At 48.8% G+C, this 24,143-nt stretch overlaps 1 protein-coding gene across 2 annotated transcripts in view; it reads left to right on the top strand.

Annotated features, from left to right (window-relative positions):
- The window catches only part of MAP3K9 (mitogen-activated protein kinase kinase kinase 9), a 77,656-nt gene extending 72,571 nt beyond the window's left edge, over positions 1-5,085 (top strand). For both annotated transcript variants that reach the window (XM_065940790.1, XM_065940789.1), the window contains 3 exons: positions 1,016-1,128; positions 2,353-3,159; positions 4,601-5,085. In XM_065940790.1, coding sequence (XP_065796862.1) covers positions 1,016-1,128; positions 2,353-3,159; positions 4,601-5,085 — 1,405 coding nt within the window. The remainder of the gene's footprint in view (positions 1-1,015; positions 1,129-2,352; positions 3,160-4,600) is intronic.
- The last annotated feature ends 19,058 nt before the right edge of the window (positions 5,086-24,143 follow it).

The following is a 24,143-nucleotide window of genomic DNA, read 5'->3' as shown; positions in this document are numbered from 1 at the left end:
AATCACTGATGTCTGGAATATACTTTAATTCACTGGTATTTCTGATAGCACTTGAAACAGAGATCTGCAAGCAGGGGAAAAAGCTGGTTCTTCTCCCTCCCCAGAGATGGGCTGGGAAGAGTGGGCTTTAGTTGAATGGCTCTCTCTAGCCCTAAAATGAGAGCTGTCCCTGGTTATAATCCCAGTATCTCCTTGGCAATCATAGTCCACAGATTCCTCAGGCCTCCTTCACTGTTCTTTAGGACAAAGACCAGTGCTTGAGGGCCTCTGATGCCCTGTCCTGTAAGAGGGTTGGTGGGGTACCCAGTCTGTGTCCTTGGAATTACTGACTTGCCACTGGGAGCTGATAACAGGGATTTGAAAGCCAGCTCCTGTCCTTTTCCTCTCCGTTCCCAGACAGGCCGAGGGTTCGAGTCCAGCCTTATGTACTACCCACATAGGTCTGTCCCAAAGTGCACTGGGTTGACGCAGCTTTTGTCGGTCGATTTTTGTATTTGAAACGTGGATGGCTTTGGAAGTTCCCTAAGCATGCCGGAGGCTTGGAAGGAGAAATTGAGAAGTGGTGTGAGTGGAGCGGCCTGGCCCATCTCTGTGAGCTCATTGCCCAGAGCTTGCCTTTGCGCTGCGCATCTCAGCATTGCAGTTTTTCTGATGTCACCGCTGTGTTGTATTATAGTCAGTGTCTGTGGCGTCTTGGCCTTTCCCTCAATTTGGGCTTAGGCAAGACCCTGGCCAGAGCCGGGCAGTCCTCATTCCTTCTGTTCTCTTGCCAGCCTGCCCAGGAGGTCTTCCCACAGCTCCATGACAGCATGTGAAGGGGTGTGTCCTGCCTCCGCTTTTCTGTCCCCAGAGCATGTGCACTTCCGTTAATGAGGCAGGTGGGCTCAGTAAGCTTTGTCGCCTGTACCCCGAGGCTCTTGGGCTTTGCTGTAATGAAGCAGACGGGGAGAGGCCCACGGAGCTGAGGGTAAGGGAGTAACCAGTTCTGACAGTTTCCTCCTTTCCTCTCGTTCAGCCTCAAGTCCCTGGTCGATGGGTACAAACAGTGGTCGTCCAGTGCCCCCAACCTGGGGAAGGGCCCGAGGAGCAGTCCAGCCCTGCCAGGGTTCACCAGCCTTATGGAGATGGGTAAGTACTGCCTTTGTGGTAACCCTCCCCGATCCCTCAGGGAACTCTTGGCCAAGCTTCTTGGACTCTTTCAAGACCTCTAGCACTGCTTCACGGGGCTGTTTCCTCTTCTCCTTAACGCTTGGTCCTGCACCCTTCCCTCTCAGTTCGCTTTACACCCATTACAGGGAGTCTTCCCACATCACCACCGCTGCCGTGGAATCTGCCCTTGACCTCCTGTCCCAAGGGGCTCGTTAGAGTCTCCTTAGGGCAGTGAGGCAGGGGGAGGCGTGGAATCAGGCACTTGCCTTTCCTGGGTCTGCTTCCTTGTATTTTAACGTGGGGAGTCCATAGGATGGGAGATGGCGATAGAACCCCAGTGTTCTTCCAAGGAAGCTCCTCCAGTGTTGCCCTGTGATTTCTAAATGTGTAAGGCCTTCTCCAGGCTGTCTCTCAGAAAGTACTCCTCTTTCTAGAATTCCAAGGTCATAATAAGTCAGTCCATAGAGTAGATTGGCCTTCATCCATGCCGAGGATTCTAAGCCTTTGCAGGAAATGGGTCTTAAGACAAGTCTATAGGTTGTCAATTCTAGAAATTCAAGGTCCCTTCCCGTTTTTTTTTTAAATTAATTTTTATTGGAGTATAGTTGCTTTACAATGTTGTGTTAGTTCCTGTGTATGTTAGTCGCTCAGTGGTGTGTTGACTCTTTACGACCCCATAGAGCCCACCAGGCTCCTCTGTCCATGGGATTCTCCAGGCAAGAATACTGGAGTGGATTGCCATTTCCTTCTCCAGGGGGCCTTCCTGACCCAGGGATCGAACCCGGGTCTCCTGCATTTCAGACAGATGCTTTACCATCTGAGCTACTAGGGAAGCCCAGTGTACATATCTCCCTTGCCTTTTGAACTCCTTTCCCTTCCAGTTTCAAGTTGTAAAATAACTGATTTACCTGTTCTGGGAAACTGATGCTGCACTTCTATGACAGAAGGAGCAAATTGGCAGATCCTCTTTCCTGCAAATAGGAAAACAGGCTCTGGGATGGAGAGTGACTTCCCCATGTTGGTTACTGTTGAGTGTGGAGGCGTGAAGTCCTATCAGTTCCTGGTCCTGCACCCCTGATTATTCAACCTCTGGATCCCTAGCTCTAAGCCGGGGTCCTGGGGTGGGGGAAAAGGACCAGATTTTTATTCCTGCCGCCTCAGTTCCCATCTTCTGTTCCCCCTCCACTCCTCTCGCCTTCGCAGAGGATGAGGACAGTGAAGGCCCACGGAGTGGGGAGAGTCGTCTCCCGCCGTCACCCAACCAGTCCTACCTCTGTATCCCGTTCCCTCGCGTGGAAGATGGGGATGGCCCCCTCAGCGACGGCGGTCACGAGGAGCCCACCCCGGTCAACTCGGCCACCAGTACCCCGCAGCTGACGCCAACCAACAGCCTCAAGCGGGGCGGCCCCCACCACCGCCGCTGCGAGGTGGCTCTGCTCGGCTGCGGGGCCGTCCTCGCGGCCACGGGCCTCGGGTTTGACCTGCTGGAAGCTGGCAAGTGCCAGCTGCTGCCCCCGGAGGAACCCGAGCCACCAGCCCGGGAGGAGAAGAAGAGGCGCGAGGGGCTCTTCCTGAGAGCCAGCCGGCCCCGCCGGAGCACCAGCCCCCCATCCCGGAAGCTCTTCAAGAAGGAGGAGCCCGTGCTGTTGCTAGGAGACCCCTCGGCCTCGCTGACGCTGCTGTCTCTCTCCTCCATCTCCGAGTGCAACTCCACCCGCTCCCTGCTGAGATCCGACAGCGATGAGATCGTGGTGTACGAGATGCCCGTCAGCCCTGTGGAGGCCCCAGCCCTGAGCCCCTGCACCCGCAATCCCCTGGTCAACGTCCGAGTGGAGCGCTTCAAACGAGACCCGAAGCAGTCCCTGACCCCCACCCACGTCACCCTCACGGCCCCCGTGCAGCCCAGCGCCCACCGGCGGACTCCTTCCGATGGGGCCCTCAAGCCGGCTGCCCCTCCAGCCAGCAGGAGCCCCTCCTCCAGCAATGGGCTGAGTCCCAGCCCTGGAGCAGGTGAGACCTGCCCTCCTCCTCCTCCTCCTCCTCCTCCTCCTCCTCCTCCTCCTCCTTCCTCCTTCCTCCTTCCTCCTTCCCCCTTCCCACCTTGGGGCCTCTCTCCCAGGAGTGGAGATATCAGGCCAACCTCCAGTTCCTCCTCTGACTCAGCCAGTTGAGACAGACTGCTCTGGGCCGCAGGAGGAGACTAACGTCTGTCCTTCCTGTGCCTCAGGGGGGGCCTTCCCTGAAGAGGGGAAGCAGACAGGCAGGATCTGGAGAGAATCTGACCGGGACTCCTGTGAGATGCTGGGGCCCTGGGTCTGGAAGTATATGGGACAGTGCTTGCAGGGTGCAACAAGGGTAGGAGCCAGCTCTGTTTGTTCCCTGAAGAGAAGATTGCAATTACAGGGAGGAATCCTGCCACGCACAGGAGGGTATTTTCTGCCTCGTAGCTAGGCTCTTGCCTCTTATTACAGTGTGAGTACAGAGGATGAGTACAGATACACTCATAAGGCAGGCTTCCAGCTGGGCATCACACCCTGCATCGCTCACCCCTTACTCACACCTGACTCCCAGACGTGGACATGCGTTCAGGTGAACTGCTGTGCCGCTGCACATCCTGTCCTTCTCTGGCTGACATCTGAGTCACCTGAGCATACACTCTCACGGGAGCCCCATCCCTTGCTCCCTAGAAGACCTCCATCTGACATAAAAACCACCTGAAATCCCATAGGAGGAGAGGGCGTGGCCATACCCTTTCGTGAGACTCAAATATGAGTAACAGCTGTACTTTCCTACTCAGCTTGCCCTTCTGCTCAGATGTTTTTGTTAAAATCAGACAGGTGGCCTCTTCGGAGAAAGAGACCCCCAGATGACTAGTCTTTAGGTTTCTGATACCTGCTTTGTCCTTGTCATGCATTCTAAGTCCCTTCAGTCATGTCCGACTCTGCAACTGTATGGACCATAGCTCACCAGGCTCCTCTGTCCACGGGATTCTCCAGGCAAGAATACTAGAGTGGGTTGCCATGCCCTCTTCCAGGGGATCTTCCTGACCCAGGGATTGAACCTGCATCTCTTATGTCTCCTGCATTGGCAGGCGGGTTCTTTTCCATGAGCGCCACCGGGGAAGCCCTTGTTCTTGTCACATGTTTATTAAATGGATGAACTGAGAATGAAAGACATTTCCGTAAGTTGCTTCATTACAGATATGACCTCATGTGTCCCATTATTATAAGATACAGGGGCCACGGTCTGTGCCCTGGATATGGTCTGTAGCTCACTGTTACACCCCCAGTGCCTGCCAACACACTGCGTGACACATAGTAGGTGCTCACTTCTCAAGCTATCCCAGGTGGTCAGGGCCAAGGTGGGGGTGTGGGTGCGGGGAGTAAGTGGAGTGCGTGGCCCATGAGTGTGGTCCGTCATCTGATACCTCTCCCTTTGTCTCTTGGACCAGGAATGTTGAAAACGCCCAGCCCCAGCCGAGACCCCGGTGAATTCCCCCGTCTTCCTGACCCCAATGTGGTCTTTCCCCCGACCCCAAGGCGTTGGAACACCCAGCAGGACCCTACCTTGGAGAGACCCAAGACTCTGGAGTTTCTGCCTCGGCCTCGTCCTTCTGCCAACCGGCAACGGCTGGACCCTTGGTGGTTTGTGTCCCCCAGCCACGCCCGTAGCGCCTCCCCGGCCAACAGCTCCAGCACAGAGACGCCCAGCAACCTGGACTCCTGCTTGGCCAGCAGCAGCAGCACCGTGGAGGAGCGGCCGGGCCTGCCAGCCCTGCTCCCGTTCCAGGCGGGGCCGCTGCCGCCCGCCGAGCGGACGCTTCTGGACCTGGACGCGGAGGGCCAGAGTCAGGACAGCACTGTGCCGCTGTGCAGAGCCGAACTGAACACACACAGGCCTGCCCCTTATGAGATCCAGCAAGAGTTCTGGTCTTAGCACGCGAAGGATTGAGGGCGGGCAAGGGGGGACGCGGGAGGAGAGGGGGAGGGGAGCTGGCTGGCACAGCCCTTTCTCAGAATTGGACCTCCCTGAGCCTCCCGCCCTACTTCTTGCACTGATAATGCACTTTGAAGATGGAAGGGATGGAAGCAGGGCCCCTTCAGAGGGCTTCTCACCCTGCAGGGCCCTCCTGCCCAGGTCCGCCGGAGGGGCTGTGGCCATCAGCTCTGGCTGTGTAGGGGAGGGAGGGGTGCGTGCATGTCCCCACCCTCCACAGTCTTCCTCGCCTTCAGGGTGACTCCGCAGAGTCACTCAGCCGAATCTGTCTGCTGCTCCCTCTCTTCAGCCCCCCAGAGGGACCTCCTGGGGTCCCTCTGTTAGCCCTGAGTTCAGCCTTCCCAAACACCCAGTATTGGATGGTCTCTGATTGATTTTGCTCCTCTTCCACATGCTTGCCCAATACTCACGAATGAGAATCTCATTTGGTGTGAGATGTGAGCTTTTCTGTGTCCTAAGCCCTATGGTGCCAGCTGGAGGATGGAAGGCAGAGTGCCCCCACGTTGGGCACAGGAATTGAGGGAGCACTTCCGTGCACCCCCACTTCTTTATTTGAGCCTCCCAGTGGTATAGGACCTGCCTCCGTGAGAAGTGGGAAGAGGGGGGAGCTAAGAAATACAGTTGAGTTGCAGTAAAGAGGGTAACAGAGTCTGTCTGTCCTTGTTCCTTTTATAAACACTCAAAGAAGGGCAGAAACCAGCATGTGTTGACAGCACCCGTCTCCTACCTGGGGGTCCAGACGTGGTCAGACCCGATTCTGATACAAACACGTGCTCATCCCAGGAATCGCCCGGGGAGGCTCAATCTCTGGTGTCAGTTCTGAAACCAGAGACAAAGTTCCTGTGTTTGCCCCTTTTGTCATCTGATCTGTATGTGTCTTCCTTTGCCTTGATCTGCCCTCCAGTCCCTGGCATTAGTGGATTTGGGGTTACATATTTGGTGGGGAGGTATCTCTACCATGCACCAGAATAGCATATAGAAGCAGGTCCTAAACACTGGGAGTTGGAGCTGTGGGGCTTCCCGCTCACCCGTCATCATTCCGCAATGCCCTTAAGTAAAACGGAGCCCTTAGTAGTTCCTTGCGTGAATGGATGTGGTGAGTGACGATACCGCTCAGGTGCTCTGTGAGCCCCTCATGTACCCTCAGCTTCAAGTCCCGAGTGTTGGAGGCTGACCAGGACCTCTTGGCTCCATGCAGGGGTAGCCCCTGCTGCTGGGCTCCAGACCATGAGTTTGATAGGAAGGAGCAGAAGCCAATCCTGACTTTTCTGGAATTCATTTCCTTGACTTGAGTGTTGAGCTTCTAGAGCTTTCTCACACAGGTCTCTACTCTTCCTCTTACCCTGAGGCTCCTGAGGCAAGTGTGAACAGTTGTCTTTGAGTGGGGACAGCGACTTAACAGGAGTAGAGTCCTTAGTTCACATTCGTCCCGGCCCCAGACTCTCTGCATCACTCCCCCATCGTTTATCCTGGACTGTTTCTCTGCAGACTTTGGAGGCCCACCTGCTGGTTCCTTGCGTTTGCTGCCTGGGTGCAGGACAGGAGAGCAGCGATGTTGGCACAAGTGATGGATTTGGTCACTGCTCTCTCTGTGACTATGCTAGAAGTCCTGCCCTGAGGATGACAAAATGAATGACCTTGGTTTTCAAGTTATTCCTTGTTTTACGAGCCCACTGGCAGGCACTTAGGTTCAAGGGCCCCACCTACTTTTGGGTGGGGAGGCACTATTGGTTTTGTTGCCCAGGGTTCTACTGTCGTGTCTCATTTCTTTGTTCAGTGAAGACAGTCCAAAAGAGATGATTTTTGCCCCCAACCTCACTCCTTGGCTAGAGGGGGTGGGGCTGGGGGGACGGTGCTTGAATCCCATCAGCTCAGCCAGCCAAGTGGCTGCTCTTCATTCTCAGATGGCCTGTGTCCCTTCCCAGGACTCTCCATGGCCCCAGGCCCTAAGCCGCCTTCACATCTCTAAACCCTTGGCCCCAGTCGCTGGTCCTCTGGTGGGTGCAGCCTTCAGTGTAGTCCAGACCACCCTGGCTCTGGCCAGCGCTCTGGAATGAGGCAAGGAGTCTTTGCTCATTTTCTGCTTTTTGTCATTTGTCTAGAGTAAACCCTTGCCACTGGGTGACAGTTTGAACCCGTTTCTTCCTCATCCACCAAGGGGATGACAAGGGAAGGCAGGGGCTCTACTGTGGGAGGAGCTCTGCCTACAAGAGGCAGAAGCAGGGCTATTCCGAAGATGCGTCTGTGGGCTTCCATGACGATGGAGGACTTTCCATCTCTCAGCTCCTTCAAACTGGGTCTCTGAGGGGCCCCCATCTGCCACTCTGTCTGTCTCTCTGGGGCAAGGCTTGGGTGGGATAGGATCCTATAGAATAAGGTTTGGGTTGCCCCCCTTTTCCCTTTCCTTGGACACTTTCCACTGCTTTTGGCCGGTGCGCCTTCATGGAAGATGGTGATAGAAAACAGATACTGCTCTTTGCCCCTCTGGCTTCTTCAGTTCATTCCAGTGATTCTACATAGGATTGTCTTCTGTCCTTGGGGATCCAGGTCACTGCCAGGGTCTGAATAGGTGTCCCAGTTATTTTCATATGTTATGTCTAAGAGGCTTTGAAGGATGCTCTTAGCTTCACATCCTTTAGTATCGGGGGAGTCTATAGTGATGATGATGGTGATGGTAACTGACATTTGGATGACACTGAATAGTGCTAACCCTTCCTCCTAACCTTTACAAAAGTACGTTATTTGCCTTCTACCTTTGATATACTTGATGGTAGAGAAGGGAAAATGCTTAAAGGTAAAGATCCAAGTGAAGAGAAGTCAATAAGCTGCTTGGACCGATTGCTGAGTTGGGCACCCGGCTCTGAGACTGAATGCATTGGCTGTGTTCTCTGTTCTGCTTTTGCTGTCTGACCTCGGACTTGTCTCTTAGTCCCTCTCAGATTTCCTTCCTGTAAGAGCAGCCGTCACCTGCTTCCCTTACAAGGGCAAAAGAGCGTGTATCAGAGCAGGTCCAAGAAGCCCGTGGCTCCTGGCCAGCGAACAGGACAAACTGCTGAAGTTGATGGTGTAGTCCCCAGCACCTCTGCCTCTAGGGGACTTGCCTTCTTCCTCTGGCTTCTGGAAGAGGCAAGATTTGGAGTTGGCCTAATGACTAATGGGGACAGTGGTCAGGCACATGCTTTTCTCCTGTACTTATGTGGCACCTGGTGTTTACAAGCATCGCTCCTAATTCCCCCACTTAAATTGTTAGGCTAATCATCCCTACCATGAGTGTCTTATGGAGCAGGAAGTGGGAGACAGGGAGCTGGAGTCAGCACCAAAATGATGATTTAGGGCCTCTCGTTTCTTTGAGTCATTTCCCAGAGTCTGATGTGTTTTGAGGCAGGAATCAGGCCAGTTCCTGAAACAATCTTTGGGAAAGGGTCTGCTGGCCCATGCGACACATGTCGTGGTGGGGGTTTCATCACAAGACTGCTTTTCCCGTAGACCACAGTTGCTCAGGACACAAGTCACCCCAAGAGCATCTAGGCCTGATACCGTGTCAGCATTCTTGCTCTCAGCCCCCTGTGAGAGACTCCTTCCCGCCCCCCCTCCCCTAGAAGGAAGGAACCCCCTCTTGAGCATTCCTAACTCTTCAAAGTACAGAGTCGTGGGTATTAAAGGATGGCTGTGAGTGGTACACTGTGGGATTGGTACGTCCGTGTGATGTGGCAGACCCGTCTGTGAATGCAGAACCTTGACCATTTCCACACATGTCTCATTTAGCCCACTTCTTTGACTCAGGCGTGTGAGGGCAGGTCAGAAACACTGCTGTCTCTTAAAGGATTTCGGGGAGGGGGCAGGTGCTGCCGCTTCTGTCGACTGGGGTCAGGGGAGAGCTGCCCATGGTGCCTTATAAGGGAAAGGGGCGGCAGGAAACTGGCGATCACAGCTACCCACCCACTAGTGTGATGTCACACACGTCTCTCCCTCTCTCTGGATCTCTGAGCCCAGCTGTGAGCCCAGGGTGATGCTGCCTTCCCCACCTGTAGCCAGAGACCTTTCTAGCTTAAAAGTCTGTAGTCCCAGGGCCCCTGTTCCAGCCCTGATAAGCCTCCCTTGGCTGGGTTGCTTCCCTTTGTAGAGGACTCTGTGTGTGTGTGTGTGTGTGTGTGTGTGTGTGTGTATGTGTGTGTTTTAAAGTCAAATATTGGCAGTCTCGTGTGGTTTGACTGACTAGACCACCTGCTTCTCTCCTTGGCTTCAGGCCTGAGATGCCTTCTTGTCAAGTCACAGCTATTATGAGGAACAAATTCCCAAATGTCTCTCTTTGGTCAGACGTATCATTGTTTTCTTAGATCAGGAATTCAAATGGGTAAAAGTCCACATCAGAAGGGGGAACCCTCCACTGCTTCCGGGGAGGCCTCATTCCCTGGCTGTGCCCTGGCCTTGCTGCCTGGCACCCACCGCCACAGTCACTGGCTTTGGAAGGGCAAGAGGCAGAAACTGGAGTCCTGGCTGATTAAGGCTAATTAACAGGGGTTAGGTGTCTAATTAGCCTGACCTGGCCCTGTGCTTCTGGTTGGCCCGGGTAGGCCTCTCATTCACTTAGATTATTTTCCATTTGTCCTGATGCACTATTGACAGGCTTCACCCCCTCCTTTGTCCATTTCAGATCTTGGGCCCTAGGGGAGCACCCTGACCTCCCAAGGCTGCTCAGGGAGCCGTGATTTGTTCTGAAGGTTGGGCTGCTCCGTGATCTGGAGCCAGTAGGACTGGTCCTTCCTGATTGTTCTTGGCTGTGGTTCTCTGCATCTCCTGCCCGTGGCCTGGTGTTGGGTCTTTCACTCATGACCACAGCTGGAAACAGAGAAGCGTCTCAGGGCCCAGCTGTTGGCAGAACCAGGAGCTTGTCTACTCCTCTCTTTGTTTCTTTTGGAAACAGACTTGCCTTTCCCCTGACCCAGCCTCTCTCCTGACTGGTCTGATCCACCCTCTCCGCAAACACCCACAATCTAGTTTTACCCGTCTGATGGGCAGGCATGAACCTGGCAACTAGATAGGAATCTCAGGACGGACACCAGAGTACAGTGCCAGAGGTTCAGAGACAGGCCTTTCCTGTTGGATTGTGTTGGGTGGACGTCCAGGAAACCCAACGTCAGAAGCCAGAGGTCAGATTGGTTTATCTAGAGGGGTCCTGGTGGATGATGGCCTCATGGATATAGTGGTCTTTCTCTACACTTCCTGAAGTCTAAAACCAAGTTTCATAAGTATTGGGTTGGCCAAAAAGTTAGTTAGGGTTTTTCTGTAAAATACGGAAAATGCGAACGAACTTATTGGCCAGTCCAATAACCTGTTGCCCGTGTTCCTGAAACCCTTCACATCTAACTACTTGCTTTGAGAGATTCTGACATTTTAAAACATTTTGAATTTGTGTTCATCATGAATTTTTCATTAATTTCAATTTTTTAAAGTACTGCCTTGAAATATGATTCATCTGGATAGCAGAGGGGTTTTGGGGGGTTTTTTTGTGACCCCTTAAATTTTACATCCAAGGCGAGTTGCCTCACCTTATCCTGGTCTCAGCTCTGCCTGCCCCTCACCTGAACATGCTGAGGGCAGAACTGTGAGGTAGGCTTAGGTCTTTTCTGGTCTCCCTTCCTTTCAGGTTCTGAGTTGGGTGGTGACCCTGGAAGTGTTTGCATAGGAATGTGTTGACTTAACAGCAGTGAAACACCCAAGGCAGTTTTCAGCCTTGAGGTGACTTTTCCTTCCGGGATGTCCCCTAGCTGCCTGTCAGCCTCTCTGAAACCCTGAGGCCGCTTAGAGGAGTGCCTGTGTAAAGGGAAGGAATTATAGTGGGAAGGATGCTTCAAGAGTCTCCATCTGAAAACTCTGGGACATCTTTGAACCTTCAGAGAAGTGAATAAACCATTTTCCCAGTTCCAGAAAGGACAGAAATGAACAGAGGCATTTTTTACTCCCTTCCACAGGCTCTCTATTGCCTGGCCCTCAGTGACCTTCATAATGTCAGCCATCACGTCACCTCCATCGGTATCCTTTTCACTACTGTTATTATTCTCTGTCATCTTTATTTTACTCTCATCATTTATCTTTCCCTCCAGTTCCAGAGGCCATGCTGGCTATGGCTCTTTGCTTCATCACTGTCAGAATGAGGCATGGGTTCATCCTGGTCTGGGTATGAGGACTAACAATAAATTATTTGAAACCATTATATTTCTGGTGAGTGGTGCTGTCCTGAAAGTGCATATTCTTTTCTTTTCTTTCTTTTTGACTCAGTTACCCTGGGGGTGGGGTGGGAGTATATTACCTCCAGCTAAGAATGTGGAAACCGAGGCTCAGATGGTTATAGGCCCAAGGTCACTCAGCTAGGAAGGAGTGTTGCTGATCTGTTGGCTCCAAAGTCTTCTCTTGTTTTCTCTTGAGCGCATTTTAGACCACTGTTTAGACACTCTGGAGGTAAAGTCAGCCTAGCTTAGGTCCGCCGAGGCTCTGAGATGGTTCTCTATCCAAGGAGGAGTTGTCCTGTGCCTAATCTACCACCAGCCTCTGAGACTGGAGACACCCGACAGGGCTTGCCATCTCCCTGGAGCTCAGCCGACCTCCTCTCTGCACCTGCTACTTCCTTCTCCTTCGTTTCCTCTTCATGATTGTTCAGGGGGTGTTGAATATGTCAGTCGCGTAGCTCTTCACCCTGGATCACTGAAGGCCTATGGGCTCTCACTTCTCTTTCCAGCCCACAGTTGCCCCATGACTGACCACTCTTTACCGCAGCTTCAACCCACATCCCTCTGGGCCTCTCGAGTTTGGAAGCCTTATTGTAGCTCCTCTTGGGAACTTGAAATCAGGCTTTTGCCTTTTTATTGTATCAAATCACATGCCCTTGTTACCCAGTTGTGGCAAAGAAGGAAGGTGATGAACTTGTCCACTTCTTCCTCTAATCCTCCTCACTACCCCCGCTAAACACACACACTCCTGCTCATATAGTCACACTCTCACACTCACACATGCTCACACGCACATACCTGCAGATTTAGGCTGAGACTGTATCAGTATTTTCTAGGGAGGTTAAGGAAAGGAGCTGGAGTTGGGTTTTATTTAACTCACAGAAAACCTTTCTTTGGGATTTTCCTCCCTGTTAGAGCCTTTGAGTCTAGGTAAAGTGGAAGTTCACATACCCTGCTGGTTTTGTTCCTTTGTGTGTTGCTCCTAATTTTCATTCCCCGGCCTCCCCTGCTCCAGTGTTCTGTCCATGTGTGCTGACCTTGTGTCCTTGAATTCCCATTTTGCTTTGGGATTTAAGTTATTATAATTTGTCAACAATATTTAAAAATAGAAAAGTCCTGAAGGAAACTTATCAGGTTCTTTTCTTTGGCTTTTTTTTTTTTTCAAGGTACTGTAAATTGTTAACTAGGGATGCCAAGCAGGCTTGGTTCAATGGCTAAACCTCTTACCGTATTACAGCGTAAGGCTGATCTCAGCCTGGTCTCACCACCAGAGCACACACAGACTTGAATAAAACTGTTACAATCATGACTTTTGGTTTGCCGTGGTGCTTTGTAAACTTGTCCTTTCCCCTCTTTTCTTCCTAAGTACACAAGATGTTCAAGTAACTGACTGTTTCTTGAGGACTGCCATATGTAGGGATGAAATAATTGGAGAGAAGGGTAGATATGGTGCAGGAAAGAGGAGGTAGGTGAGGAACCTCCTTGAAGATTCTACAGACCGACCCCCCCCCCCCCCCGCCAGCTGGACCACGGAGGCCCACCAACAGGTGCCTACCCAAACAGTTCAGTCTCTTTGCACACTGACTTTGCTCAGGCAGTGAATTTTGGCTTTCAGAACTCCTAGCAATATGTGCTCTCTCGCCCACTATCAGTGTCCAGCCTGACGTTCCCGGCGAAGCTGGGAATGTGACTGAGAGGACAAACACCAGTGGAGCGTGCACTTGTGGACGGTCACTTGTGTGACCTTGGGCAAGCCACTTAATCTCTCTGGGTCTCTTCTGGAGCAAGCTCACCACAAAGCAGCCTTTGTGCTCACTTTCCGTGACTGTGCATTGGGTGAGGCTGAGGGTGATAACAGATGGAAGAATTTTGTTTGGGGCCATTCTTTAGTCCATACTGTTTCTCATCACTCAGCTGCGTGTGGAAAAGTGGCTTCTGAACTTCCACGTTGACCCGCTCATGCTTTAACACCTCGACCTTCATTCACTTCATACCTCTTAGCCCCTTTCTCTGCTACCTGGGGAGGGTGTCCGGGGTGGATACTAGATTCTTAGACTGTGAGGAGAAAGATGACCTTGTGCTGAACTTCAAAGTTGGTTTGACCAGAGCCATATGACTTTTGTCAGGCTGACTGGGCAAAGATGAAAAATTGACTCAACTCCTTGTTCAAAAAAAATGCTATGAGAGACATATGTATATAAATTGCTCCATGTTTCTGCAGAGCAGTTTGATCTTGTGGCATTAATTCTTTAACATGGACTCAGAAATTTCATTTAGTAACAACAACTAGCTACAGTGTAACAAGCCTTGTACTATCTTGACCTGCATTATCTCATTTACAACATCTCAGCATCCTAAGAGTAGATCCCATTATTCTCTCCATTTTACACTGAGAAAAATGAAGACTGAAGTCAAGGAACAGGCCCAAGGCCACAGAACTATCAAACAGTGCAGCTGGGCTTTGTCTGATTTTAGCTTCTGCTTTCATATCATAAGAATGAGTCAGATGCAGGCAAAGACTTGTTTACAAGTCATCTCAGTGTTATTTACAGGAGGCTTCTAGTGACTACAAATGACCCAAACAAGATTTTGGGGGTCTACTTCTACCCTCTTCCTCGGTCAACATGGAATCTAATTACAAATTAAAAACAGTCTAAATGTCTGGCAACAGGGGGATGCTTAAACTTTCCGTCTCTGCAAGGCATTTATTGAATATCTTTGTGCCAGGTGCCAGCTGGACACTGGAGGTTTACTGCTTCTTCAGATACAAGCCAGTTCTGCAAGACGTTGTGGTCTGCTAGAAGAGATTGAAATATACAGACACCTGTTTAAGGTGATCAGTGTTATGATGGTGCTATAGGAGCGCCATGGATTGGCATTAGCCTGAGCTGGGGCTTCACAGACCTCACTGAGGTGGCAACATCTGAGTTGAGTCTTAAGGGATGGTGGAGCACAAAGGCATGAGATGGCTTTGTCTCACAGCAAGCAGTACACACCTGTCTCTTTTGTGGGAAAGTGACCCCAGGTGATACCTCACACTAAGTTCTGATTTTACGATTCAACCATATGTGAGGTTATGTAGCCATTAAAATCAGATTGTTCAAGAATAATTAATAAAATAGGGAAGCATTCAAAAGTTAAAAGGCAGGATACCAAAAAATTCAAAAATAACTTGATCCCAATACAGAAAATATACTTCCTTTTCCTTTCCATCTTTTAAAAAAATTCCCTTTGATAAGCATAAGTAAAAGATGGAAAGATAGTCAGTTATTGATGTCTCTATGGAGAGGTATTATGGATAACCTAAAAATGTTCTTTGCTTTCAAAGCTTTTCAGGCCTTTTTCAAAGAATATATGTTCACTTTACAGTCAGCAAAGCAATGATGACTATAGTAGTTTGGGGGTACTTCCTCATGATCCCAGGGGTCTCTGCAGATGTTTTATGGCCCCTTGCTTTGAGGCTGACCCCCCTGTGCCTAGTAACACAGCAAGGTAACTGCACAAACCCTGCTCTCGGAAGATGAAATTGGTGCTGGGGCCAGGGGCAGCTTCCCGGTCCAAATGGAATCTCTTCTCTTCCTTACCCCTTTCCTCATCATTTCCTCCCAATGGAGAGATGGTGCTGAACTGGTGAGCCACCTGAAGAATGCAAGGAAAACCTGGTGAGGAGGCATGAAGGAAGTCCTAAGAGAGGAGGTACATGGAGGTCTTCAACAGGGCATAGCTGCTTAGGAACGTCTGGCTGTGAATGGGCCTGTCATGCACTCTTAGGTTTGCAACATGTAGACACACCCCTCCATGAAAGGAGCTGGGCTGGGCCAAGGTACACCACACCCTGTTTAGCTAATGATGGAATGTACTTCATTCAAGGCTGGGATGTGCTAATCCTCTGAGCCCTCCAGTCCCCACCCAATCTAGTCTGACCAGCTCAAATTGGAGAACATGTTCTGGGGTAGGGGCAAGGGGTGGTGGTGGTGAAGAGTGGGCTTCTGCACTCTGCCCTGCCCCTCCTCTCAGAAACGGGCCACACTGCACCTACCCAGCTGGGAGGGCCTCTTGTGCAGTCTCAGTGGTGGGCACTGGGGACTTCTTTGTGAAAGGGGTAAGGGGGAGGGTTGGGACAACAGATCATCCTTAGCAAATATGCTCACAAAATACAGGTCTGATCATGTTACACCCTAAGGTCTGTAGGAGAAGATTCACATTCTTTAGCATGGCCTTGAGGGCCCTTCCCATGAAGTGATGGAACCAGATGCCGTGATCTTAGTTTTGTGAATGTTGAGCTTTTTTTTTTTTTTAATTTTTTATTTTTTATTTTTCAGTGGGTTTTGTCATACATTGATATGAATCAGCCATAGAGTTACACGTATTCCCCATCCCGGTCCCCCATCCCACCTCCCTCTCCACCCAATTCCTCTGGGTCAATGTTGAGCTTTAAGCCAACTTATTCACTCTCCTCTTTCACTTTCATCAAGAGGCTCTTTAGTTCTTCTTCACTTTCTGCCATAAGAGTGGTGTCATCTGCATATCTGAGGTTATTGATCTTTCTCCCTACAATCTTGATTCCAGCTTGTGCTTCTTCCAGCCCAGTGTTTCTCATGATGTACTCTGCATGTAAGTTAAATAAGCAGGGTGACAATATACAGCCTTGACATACTCCTTTCCCTATTTGGAACCAGTCTGTTGTTCCATGTCCAGTTCTAACTGTTGCTTCCTGACCTGCATATAGGTTTCTCAGGAGGCAGGTCAGGTGGTCTGGTATTCCCATCTCTTTCAGAATTTTCCACAGTTTGTTGTGATCCACACAGTCGAAGGCTTTGGCATAGTCGATAAAACAGAAATAGATGTTTTTCTGGAACTCTCTTGCTTTTTTGATGAGCCAGCAGATTTTGGCAATTTGATTTATTGTTCCTCTGCCTTTTCTAAAACCAGCTTGAACATCTGGAAGTTCATGGTTCACGTATTGCTGAAGCCTGGCTTGGAGAATTTTGAGCATTACATTACTAGTGTGTGAGATGAGTGCAATTGTGTGGTAGTTTGAACATTCTTTGGCATTGCCTTTCTTAGGGACTGGAATGAAAACTGACCTTTTCCAGTCCTGTGGCCACTGCTGTGTTTTCCAAATTTGCTGGCATATTGAGTGCAGCACTTTCACAGCATCATCTTTTGGGATTTGAAATAGCTCAACTGGAGTTCCATCACTTCCACTAGCTTTGTTCATAGTGATGCTTTCTAAGGCCCACTTGACTTCACATTCCAGGATGTCTGGCTCTAGGTGAGTGATCACACTATGGTGATTATCTGGGTCGTGAAGATCTTTTTTGTACAGTTCTTCTGTGTATTCTTGCCACCTCTTCTTAATATCTTCTGCTTCTGTTAGGTCCATGCCATTTCTGTCCTTTATCGAACCCATCTTTGCATGAAATGTTCCCTTGGTATCTCTAATTTTCTTGAAGAGATCTCTAGTCTTTCCCAGTCTGTTGTTTTCCTCTATTTGTTTACATTGATCACTGAGGCAGGCTTTCTTATCTCTTCTGGCTATTCTTTGGAACTCTGCATTCAAATGGGAATATCTCTCCTTTTCTCCTTTGCTTTTCGCTTCTCTTCTTTTCACAGCTATTTGTAAGGCCTCCTCAGACAATCACTTTGCCTTTTGCATTTCTTTTCCATGGGGATGGTCTTGATCCCTGTCTCCTGTACAATGTCATGAACCTCTGTCCATAGTTCATCAGGCATTCTGTCTATCAGATCTAGTCCCTTAAATCTATTTCTCACTTCCACTGTATAGTCATAAGGGATTTGATTTAGGTCATACCTTAATGGTCTAGTGGTTTTCCCTACTTTGTTCAATTTAAGTCTGAATTTGGCAATAAGGAGTTCATGATCTGAGCCACAGTCACCTCCCGGTCTTGTTTTTGCTGACTGTATAGAACTTCTCCATCTTTGGCTGCAAAGAGTATAACCAATCTGTTTTCAGTGTTGACCATCTGGTGATGTCCATGTGTAGAGTCATCTCTTGTGTTGTTGGAAGAGGGTGTTTGCTATGACCAGTGTGTTCTCTTGGCAAAACTCTATCAACCTTTGCCCTGCTTCATTCTGTACTCCAAGGCCAAATTTGCCTGTTACTCCAGGTGTTTCTTGACTTCCTACTTTTGCGTTCCAGTCCCCTATAATGAAAAGGACATCTTTTTTGGGTGTTAGTTCTGAAAGGTCTTGTAGGTCTTCATAGAACTGTTCAACTTCAGCTTCTTCAGCATTACTGGTTGGGGCATAGACTTGGATTACCGTGATATTGAATGGTTTGACTTGGAAACAAACAGAAAGTATTCTGTCATTTTTGAGATTGCATCCAAGTATTGCATTTCAGACTCTTTTGCTGACCATGATGGCTATTCCATTTCTTCTATGGGATTCCTGTCCACAGTAGTAGATATAATGGTCATCTGAGTTAAATTCACCCATTCCAGTCTATTTTAGTTCGCTGATTCCTAGAATGTCGACATTCACTCTTGTCATCTTCTGTTTGACCACTTCCAATTTGCCTTGATTCATGGACCTAACATTCCAGGTTCCTATGCAGTATTGCTCTTTACAGCATCAGACCTTGCTTATATCACCAGTCACATCCACAACTGGGTATTGTTTTTGCTTTGGCTCTATCCCTTCATTCTTTCTGGAGTTATTTCTCCACTGATCTCCAGTAGCATATTGGGCACCTGCCAACCTGGGGAGTTCCTCTTTCAGTATGATCATTTTGCCTTCTCATACTGTTCATGGGGTTCTCAAGGCAAGAAAACTGAAGTGGTTTGCCATTCCCTTCTCCAGTGGACCACATTCTGTCTGGTCCCATCACTTCATGGGAAATAGATGGGGAAACAGTGGAAACAGTGTCAGACTTTATTTTTGGGGGCTCCAAAATCACTGTAGATGGTGATTGCAGCCATGAAATTAAAAGATGCTTACTCCTTGGGAGGAAAGTTATGACCAACCTAGGTAGCATATTAAAAAGCAGAGACATTACTTTGCCAACACAGGTCTATCTAGTCAAGGCTATGGTTTTTCCAGTGGTCATGTATGGATGTGAGAGTTGGACTGTGAAGAAAGCTGAGCGCCAAAAAATTGATGCTTTTGAACTATGGTGTTGGAGAAGACTCTTGAGAGTCCCTTGGACTGCAAGGAGATCCAACCAGCCCATCCTAAAGGAGATCAGTCATGGGTGTTCGTTGGAAGGACTGATGCTGAAGCTGATACTCCAGTTCTTCAGCCACCTCATGCGAAGAGTTGACTCATTGGAAAAGACCCTGATGCTTGGAGGGAATGGGGGCAGGAGGAGAAGGGGACAACAGATGAGATGGCTGGATGGCATCACCAACTCGATGGACATGAGTTTGAGTAAACTCCGGGAATTGGTGATGGACAGGGAGGCCTGGCGTGCTGCAATTCGTGGGGTCGCAAAGAGTCAGACACGACTGAGCGACTGAACTGAAGTGAACTGAACTGAGGGCCCTTCACCATCTGGTCCCAGTCTACCTTCCCAAACTCCTACCACACTGTCCCTGCCCCCAGGCCATCCCCATACCTAAGATGCTACCTTTCTCTGCTACCTGTAAGACTTGATCTTCTAGGAACAGAGACCTCCTGTTGGAAAACCATTCTCCTTTTTATGAGCATGAAACTGCACAACTCAAATAGGACTTTAACCCATGGGCCAGAACTCCAAACTGGCCAGAACTCAGACTGGGACTTGAACCCACTGTCTTCTAATTGTAATCACATACTTGGTCTCAAGACTTAATGATTTAGCTCAGGTTCTTGGCTTAAAACCTGACATTCAAAAAACTAAAATCATGGCATCTCTTGCCATCACTTCATGGCAAATTGATGAGGAAAAAATGGAAACAGTGACAGACTTTATTTTCTTGGGATCCAAAATCTCTGCGGATGGTGACTGCGGCTGTGAAATTAAAACACACTTGCTCCTTGGAAGAAAAGCTGTGACAAGCATAGACAGCATATTAAAAAGTAGAGATATCACTTTGCTGACAAAAGTCCATCTAGTCAAAGCTATGGTTTTTCCAGCAGTCATATATGGATGTGAGACTTAGACCTTAAAGAAGGCTAAGCACCAAAGAATTGATGCTTTTGACCTGTGGTGCTGGAGAAGACTCTTGAGAATCCCTTGGAAAGCAAGGAAATCAAATTGTAACAGGAGGGAAAGGGGCAGGGCACAACTTTTGAAATAATAACATAGCCCAAGGACACAACATAAACTGATTAGAATTAAATGGGTCCAAGATGGCAGACAAGTCAACTTTGATAAAACCTCAATCCTCAATCAACAAGCTAAATGACACACACAAAATTGCCATGACAGTTCCAAGGCAGTCAAAAGACCAAGGAGTGGATAGTGGCCCTCCTGGAAATCTTCACCCTGTTAACTAAAAAAGGATGTACAACTTGAGAATTGTGAGTTAAGTTTTATTTGGGGCAAAATGAAGACTGCAGACCGGAAGGCAGCATCACAGATAGCTCTGAGAGACTGCTCCAAAGCAGCAGTGGGGGAAAGTCAATATATAAGGTTTGGGTGAAGGGGGAGTTCAATACCATGAAGCACTCATTTTACAAAAGGCTTTTTGTTAGTTATGAGGGTCTGATGTCACCATGACGGGATTTAGTCCTTCTGTAGATATGAGGAGATGCAAGGATTGAGATTATAAAATTTGTTCCTAAAAGCATCCAGCTATCTAAAGACTGTCCCACCAGATTCCCTGGAGCACAGAGTGCCTCACTCTACCCTGAACTCCCTCAAGGGTTGTTGGAAGTCAACAGCTATAGCAGCATGGGGTTCAGTCTCCGTAGAGGCAGATGGCAAATGCCTTTGTTGTTCAGATGCTGGCAATGCTTTTGGTAAGTGCCAGTTTGTAGCTAACAACCCCTTCCCAAAAATAGTTGGAATGATCCTCCCACTCATTAACATATGAAATTACCCAGCCTATAAAAACTAACTGCACCACATTCCGTGGCTGCACTTGCCCTCTGCAAAAGCCCACACTCTGTCTTTGGGGTGTGCTTCTCTTTGCATCTAAATAAATCTTACCTATCACTTTTTCTCTCACTGAATGCTTTCTTGGATGAGACATCATGAACCTGAGCTTCAGTAGGTTCTGAAACCAGTTACCACAGGTTTTGGCTGGGTTTGAGTCCCAGTCACATGGGTTCAAGTCCCAATCTGAAGTAAATGGTTTCAAAATCAATCAGCCCTAAAGGAAATCAACTCTGAATATTCATTGGAGGAACTGACACTGAAGCTGAAGCTCCAGTCCTTTGGCCACCTGATGTGAAGAGTCAACTCACTGGAAAAGGCCTTGATGCTGGACAGGTAGAGAAGGGAGTGACAGAGGATGAGATGGTTGGGTAGCATCATCGAATCAATGGACTTGAGTTTGAGCAAACTCTGGGAGATAGCGAAGGACAGGGAAGCCTGGCGTGCTGCAGTCCATGGGATCGCAAAGAGTCAGACATGACTGAATGACTGAACAACAGGTTCTTAATGTTTCGCTGCAAAAGTGAGACAAAGTGATAGGTAAGAAGCAGATTTACGTAGAGTTCCATAGACAGAATGCAGTCCATCTCCAAGGCAAGAGCAGGGACTTATGTGTTGGACCAGTGGTTAAGACTCTGCACTCCCAATGCAGGGGCCCAGGTTCAGTCTCTGGTCAGAGAACTAGAACATGCTACAACAAAGAGTTCGCACACTACAACTAAAGATCCCGCATGCCACAAACAGGACTAAAGATCTTGCATGCTGCAACTAAGAACCAATGCAGCCAAATAAATAAATACTTAAGGAAAAAGAAAAAAAAAAAAGAAGGCAAGAGCAGCCCCAGGGTATGGAGTGAGAGCAGCCAAAGTAGAAAGACACTCCACAGACTCCATCTCAGGAGAGAGGCCCCAAAATACATTGTGGTTCATTTTTATGGGCTGGGTAATTTCATAGACTAATGAATGGGAGGATTATCCCAACTATTTCGGAGAAGGGGTGGAGATTTTCAGAAATTGGGCCACCGCCCACTTTTTGACCTTTTGTGGTGGAACTCACATCTGTCATGGTACCTGTGGGTATGGTATTTAGCATGATACTGTACTGTGTAAAATGAGATTCAAGCTTCACTGGAAGTCGGATCTTGGATCTGCTTGGTGCTAATCAATTTTTGTCATGTCCTATGGCTCTGTCATTCTTTTAAAGGTTGTATCCTGCCCCCTTTCCTCCTGTTTCAAGCAGACGCTCTGACACCTACCCAGGTGTAATTTAACTAAGTGGTTGACAAATTAAGTGGTCAAATGTGGGTTGGGGAGTGGGGAGGAAAGGGAGAATTGAGCTAGAGAAAGAGGAAAAGAGAAAAAAGGAAGAGAGGCTGGATTTTGCCCCTTAGAAGCTCAAAGTCTCTGTGGTAGCACCAAATATGTCAAGATGCACTGAAGAAGCTTACAGTGGGACTCCTGCAGATAAAGACAGGCCAGTCCAGAGGCTCATGGCTAGTGGAGAGGTGGGCAGTTAAAGAAACACTGACCCCCATCTTGTTCTGTGCTTTACCCAACTTGAAGAGAAAACAATCATCCTTCTGATAAATACTTATTGATCTCCTCCTCCGATCTGGGTTGCAGGATGACTGGCAGATTTCAATTATGTTCGGGGCCAGGCACATGGAGAAGGCAATGGCAACCCACTTCAGTACTCATGCCTGGAAAATCCCATAGATGGAGGTGCCTGGTAGGCTGCAGTCCATGGGGTTACTAAGAGTCAGACACGACTGAGCGACTTCACTTTCACTTTTTGGGGGGCCAGGCAGGTCAATGAATGCTGCATTCTTAGGACAAAAAAGATGCAGTTAAGGGATAGGGGTCAGGAACTGTGACAAATGAGAGGCAAGACCCGTCTGAAGGCAACCACTTTTTAAAAAAACAATGTGTTAAACATGTCCCATCTGTGTTTTAAACCCGGTGAGAGTGAATGACTTCTCCCATTTTGGAGTTTACCATCTAGTGGGGAAGGGGCTTCCCAGGTGGCGCTAGTGGTAAAGAACCTGCATTCCAGTGCAGGAGACAAAAGAGACGTGTGTTTGATCCCTGGGATGGGAAGATCCCCTGGAGCAGGAAATGGTCACCCACCCCAGTATTCTTGCCTAGAGAATCTAATGGACAGAGTCTGGAGGGCTGAAGTCCTTAGCGTTGCAAAGAGTCGGACAGTCCATAGCGTCACGAGGATCAGATATATGGAGGAGAGGTGGGAAGTGATGTCTAAATTGAGACTTGAAAGATGAGTAAGACTGAAATAGTTACTCAGTAGTGAAGGTAAGGAGATTCCAAGATTACAGGCAGTCCATGTAAAGGGAATTTTTATCATCTCCCAGACTGCTTATCTACCATTCCTGCCTCATAGGGTTCTTTGTTCTTGTCACCTTTTCTTTATCATCCTCATTAAGGTTAGGTGATAACTGGGAGAGAAAACGAAAAGATACATTTTAGCCTGGCAGTGAGGTGGGGCTGTGGACTGGGTGCCTCCAACTGGGTTCCTCTTGTGCTATTTGGTCTGCCCTGGAGTGAAGAAGGGGCTTCCCAGGTGGTGTTAGTGGTAAAGAACCTGCCTGCCAATGCAGGAGATGTAAGGGACTCGGGTTCTATCCCTGGGTCAGGCAGATTCCCTGGAGGAAGGCAGGACAACCCACTCCAGTATTCCTCCCTGGAGAATCCCGTGGACAGAGGAACCTGGCTGGCTGCAGTCCATACAGTCGTAAAGAATCAGACACAACTGAACATGCATGCACCCACAAGGAGACTTTATACAATAACATTGGGGTGAGGGTTTTAGGAGGTAAGTTCTAGGCACAGGGCTTTTTCTTTTCCTTGACCCCATCTCTGAGCAAATAATGTTGGGCTTCCCTGGTGGTTCAGATGATAAAAGAATCTGCCTGCAATGCAGGAGACCGGGGTTCGAGTCCTGGGTCAGGAAGGTCCCCTGGAGAAAGAATATAACAGTCCCGCCTGCCTTCCTCCCATAGCCTATGCACCAATGGTTTTCAAAGTGTGGTTCATTGACTCCAGGGGTCTGAGATCAAAACTTTTCCCAATAATATTGAACGTGAATTTTTGCTATGCCTTTTTGCACCAGAGGTGCAAAAACAATTTTATTATTCAGTCGTCTCTGACTCTTTGCGACCCCCTGGACTACAGCACACCAGGCTTTCCTGTCCACCACCATCTTCTGGAGCTTGCTCAAACTCATGTTCATTGAGTCGATGATGCCATCCAACCATCTCATCCTCCGTTGTCCCCTTCTCTTCCTGCCTTCAATCTTTCCCAGCATCAGGGCCTTTTCTAATCAGGGCTCTTTGCATCAGGTGGCCAAAGGATTGGAGCTTCAGCTTCAGCATCAGTCCTTACAATGACTATTCAGGACTGATTTCCTTTAGGATTGACTGGTTTGATCTCCTTGCAGTCCAAGGGACTCTCAAGAGTCTTCTCCAAAATGCAAATCAAAACTGCAATGAGATATCAAGTCACATTGGTCAAAATGGCCATCATCAAAAAGTCTACAAACAATAAATGCTGGAGAGGGTGTGGAGAAAATGGAACCCTCTTGCACTGTTCGTGGGAATGTAAATTGATAGAGCCACTATGGAAGACAGTATGGAGATTCCTTAAAAAGCTAGGAGCAAAACCACCATATGACCCAGCAATCTCACTCCTATGCATATACCCTGAGGAAACCAA

Source organism: Muntiacus reevesi, chromosome 7, assembly GCF_963930625.1.
Source record: "Muntiacus reevesi chromosome 7, mMunRee1.1, whole genome shotgun sequence".
In the NCBI taxonomy this organism is placed as follows: domain Eukaryota; kingdom Metazoa; phylum Chordata; class Mammalia; order Artiodactyla; family Cervidae; genus Muntiacus; species Muntiacus reevesi.
The sequence above is the reverse complement of the archived record's forward strand: the minus strand, read 5'-3'. Positions and strand labels throughout refer to the sequence as shown.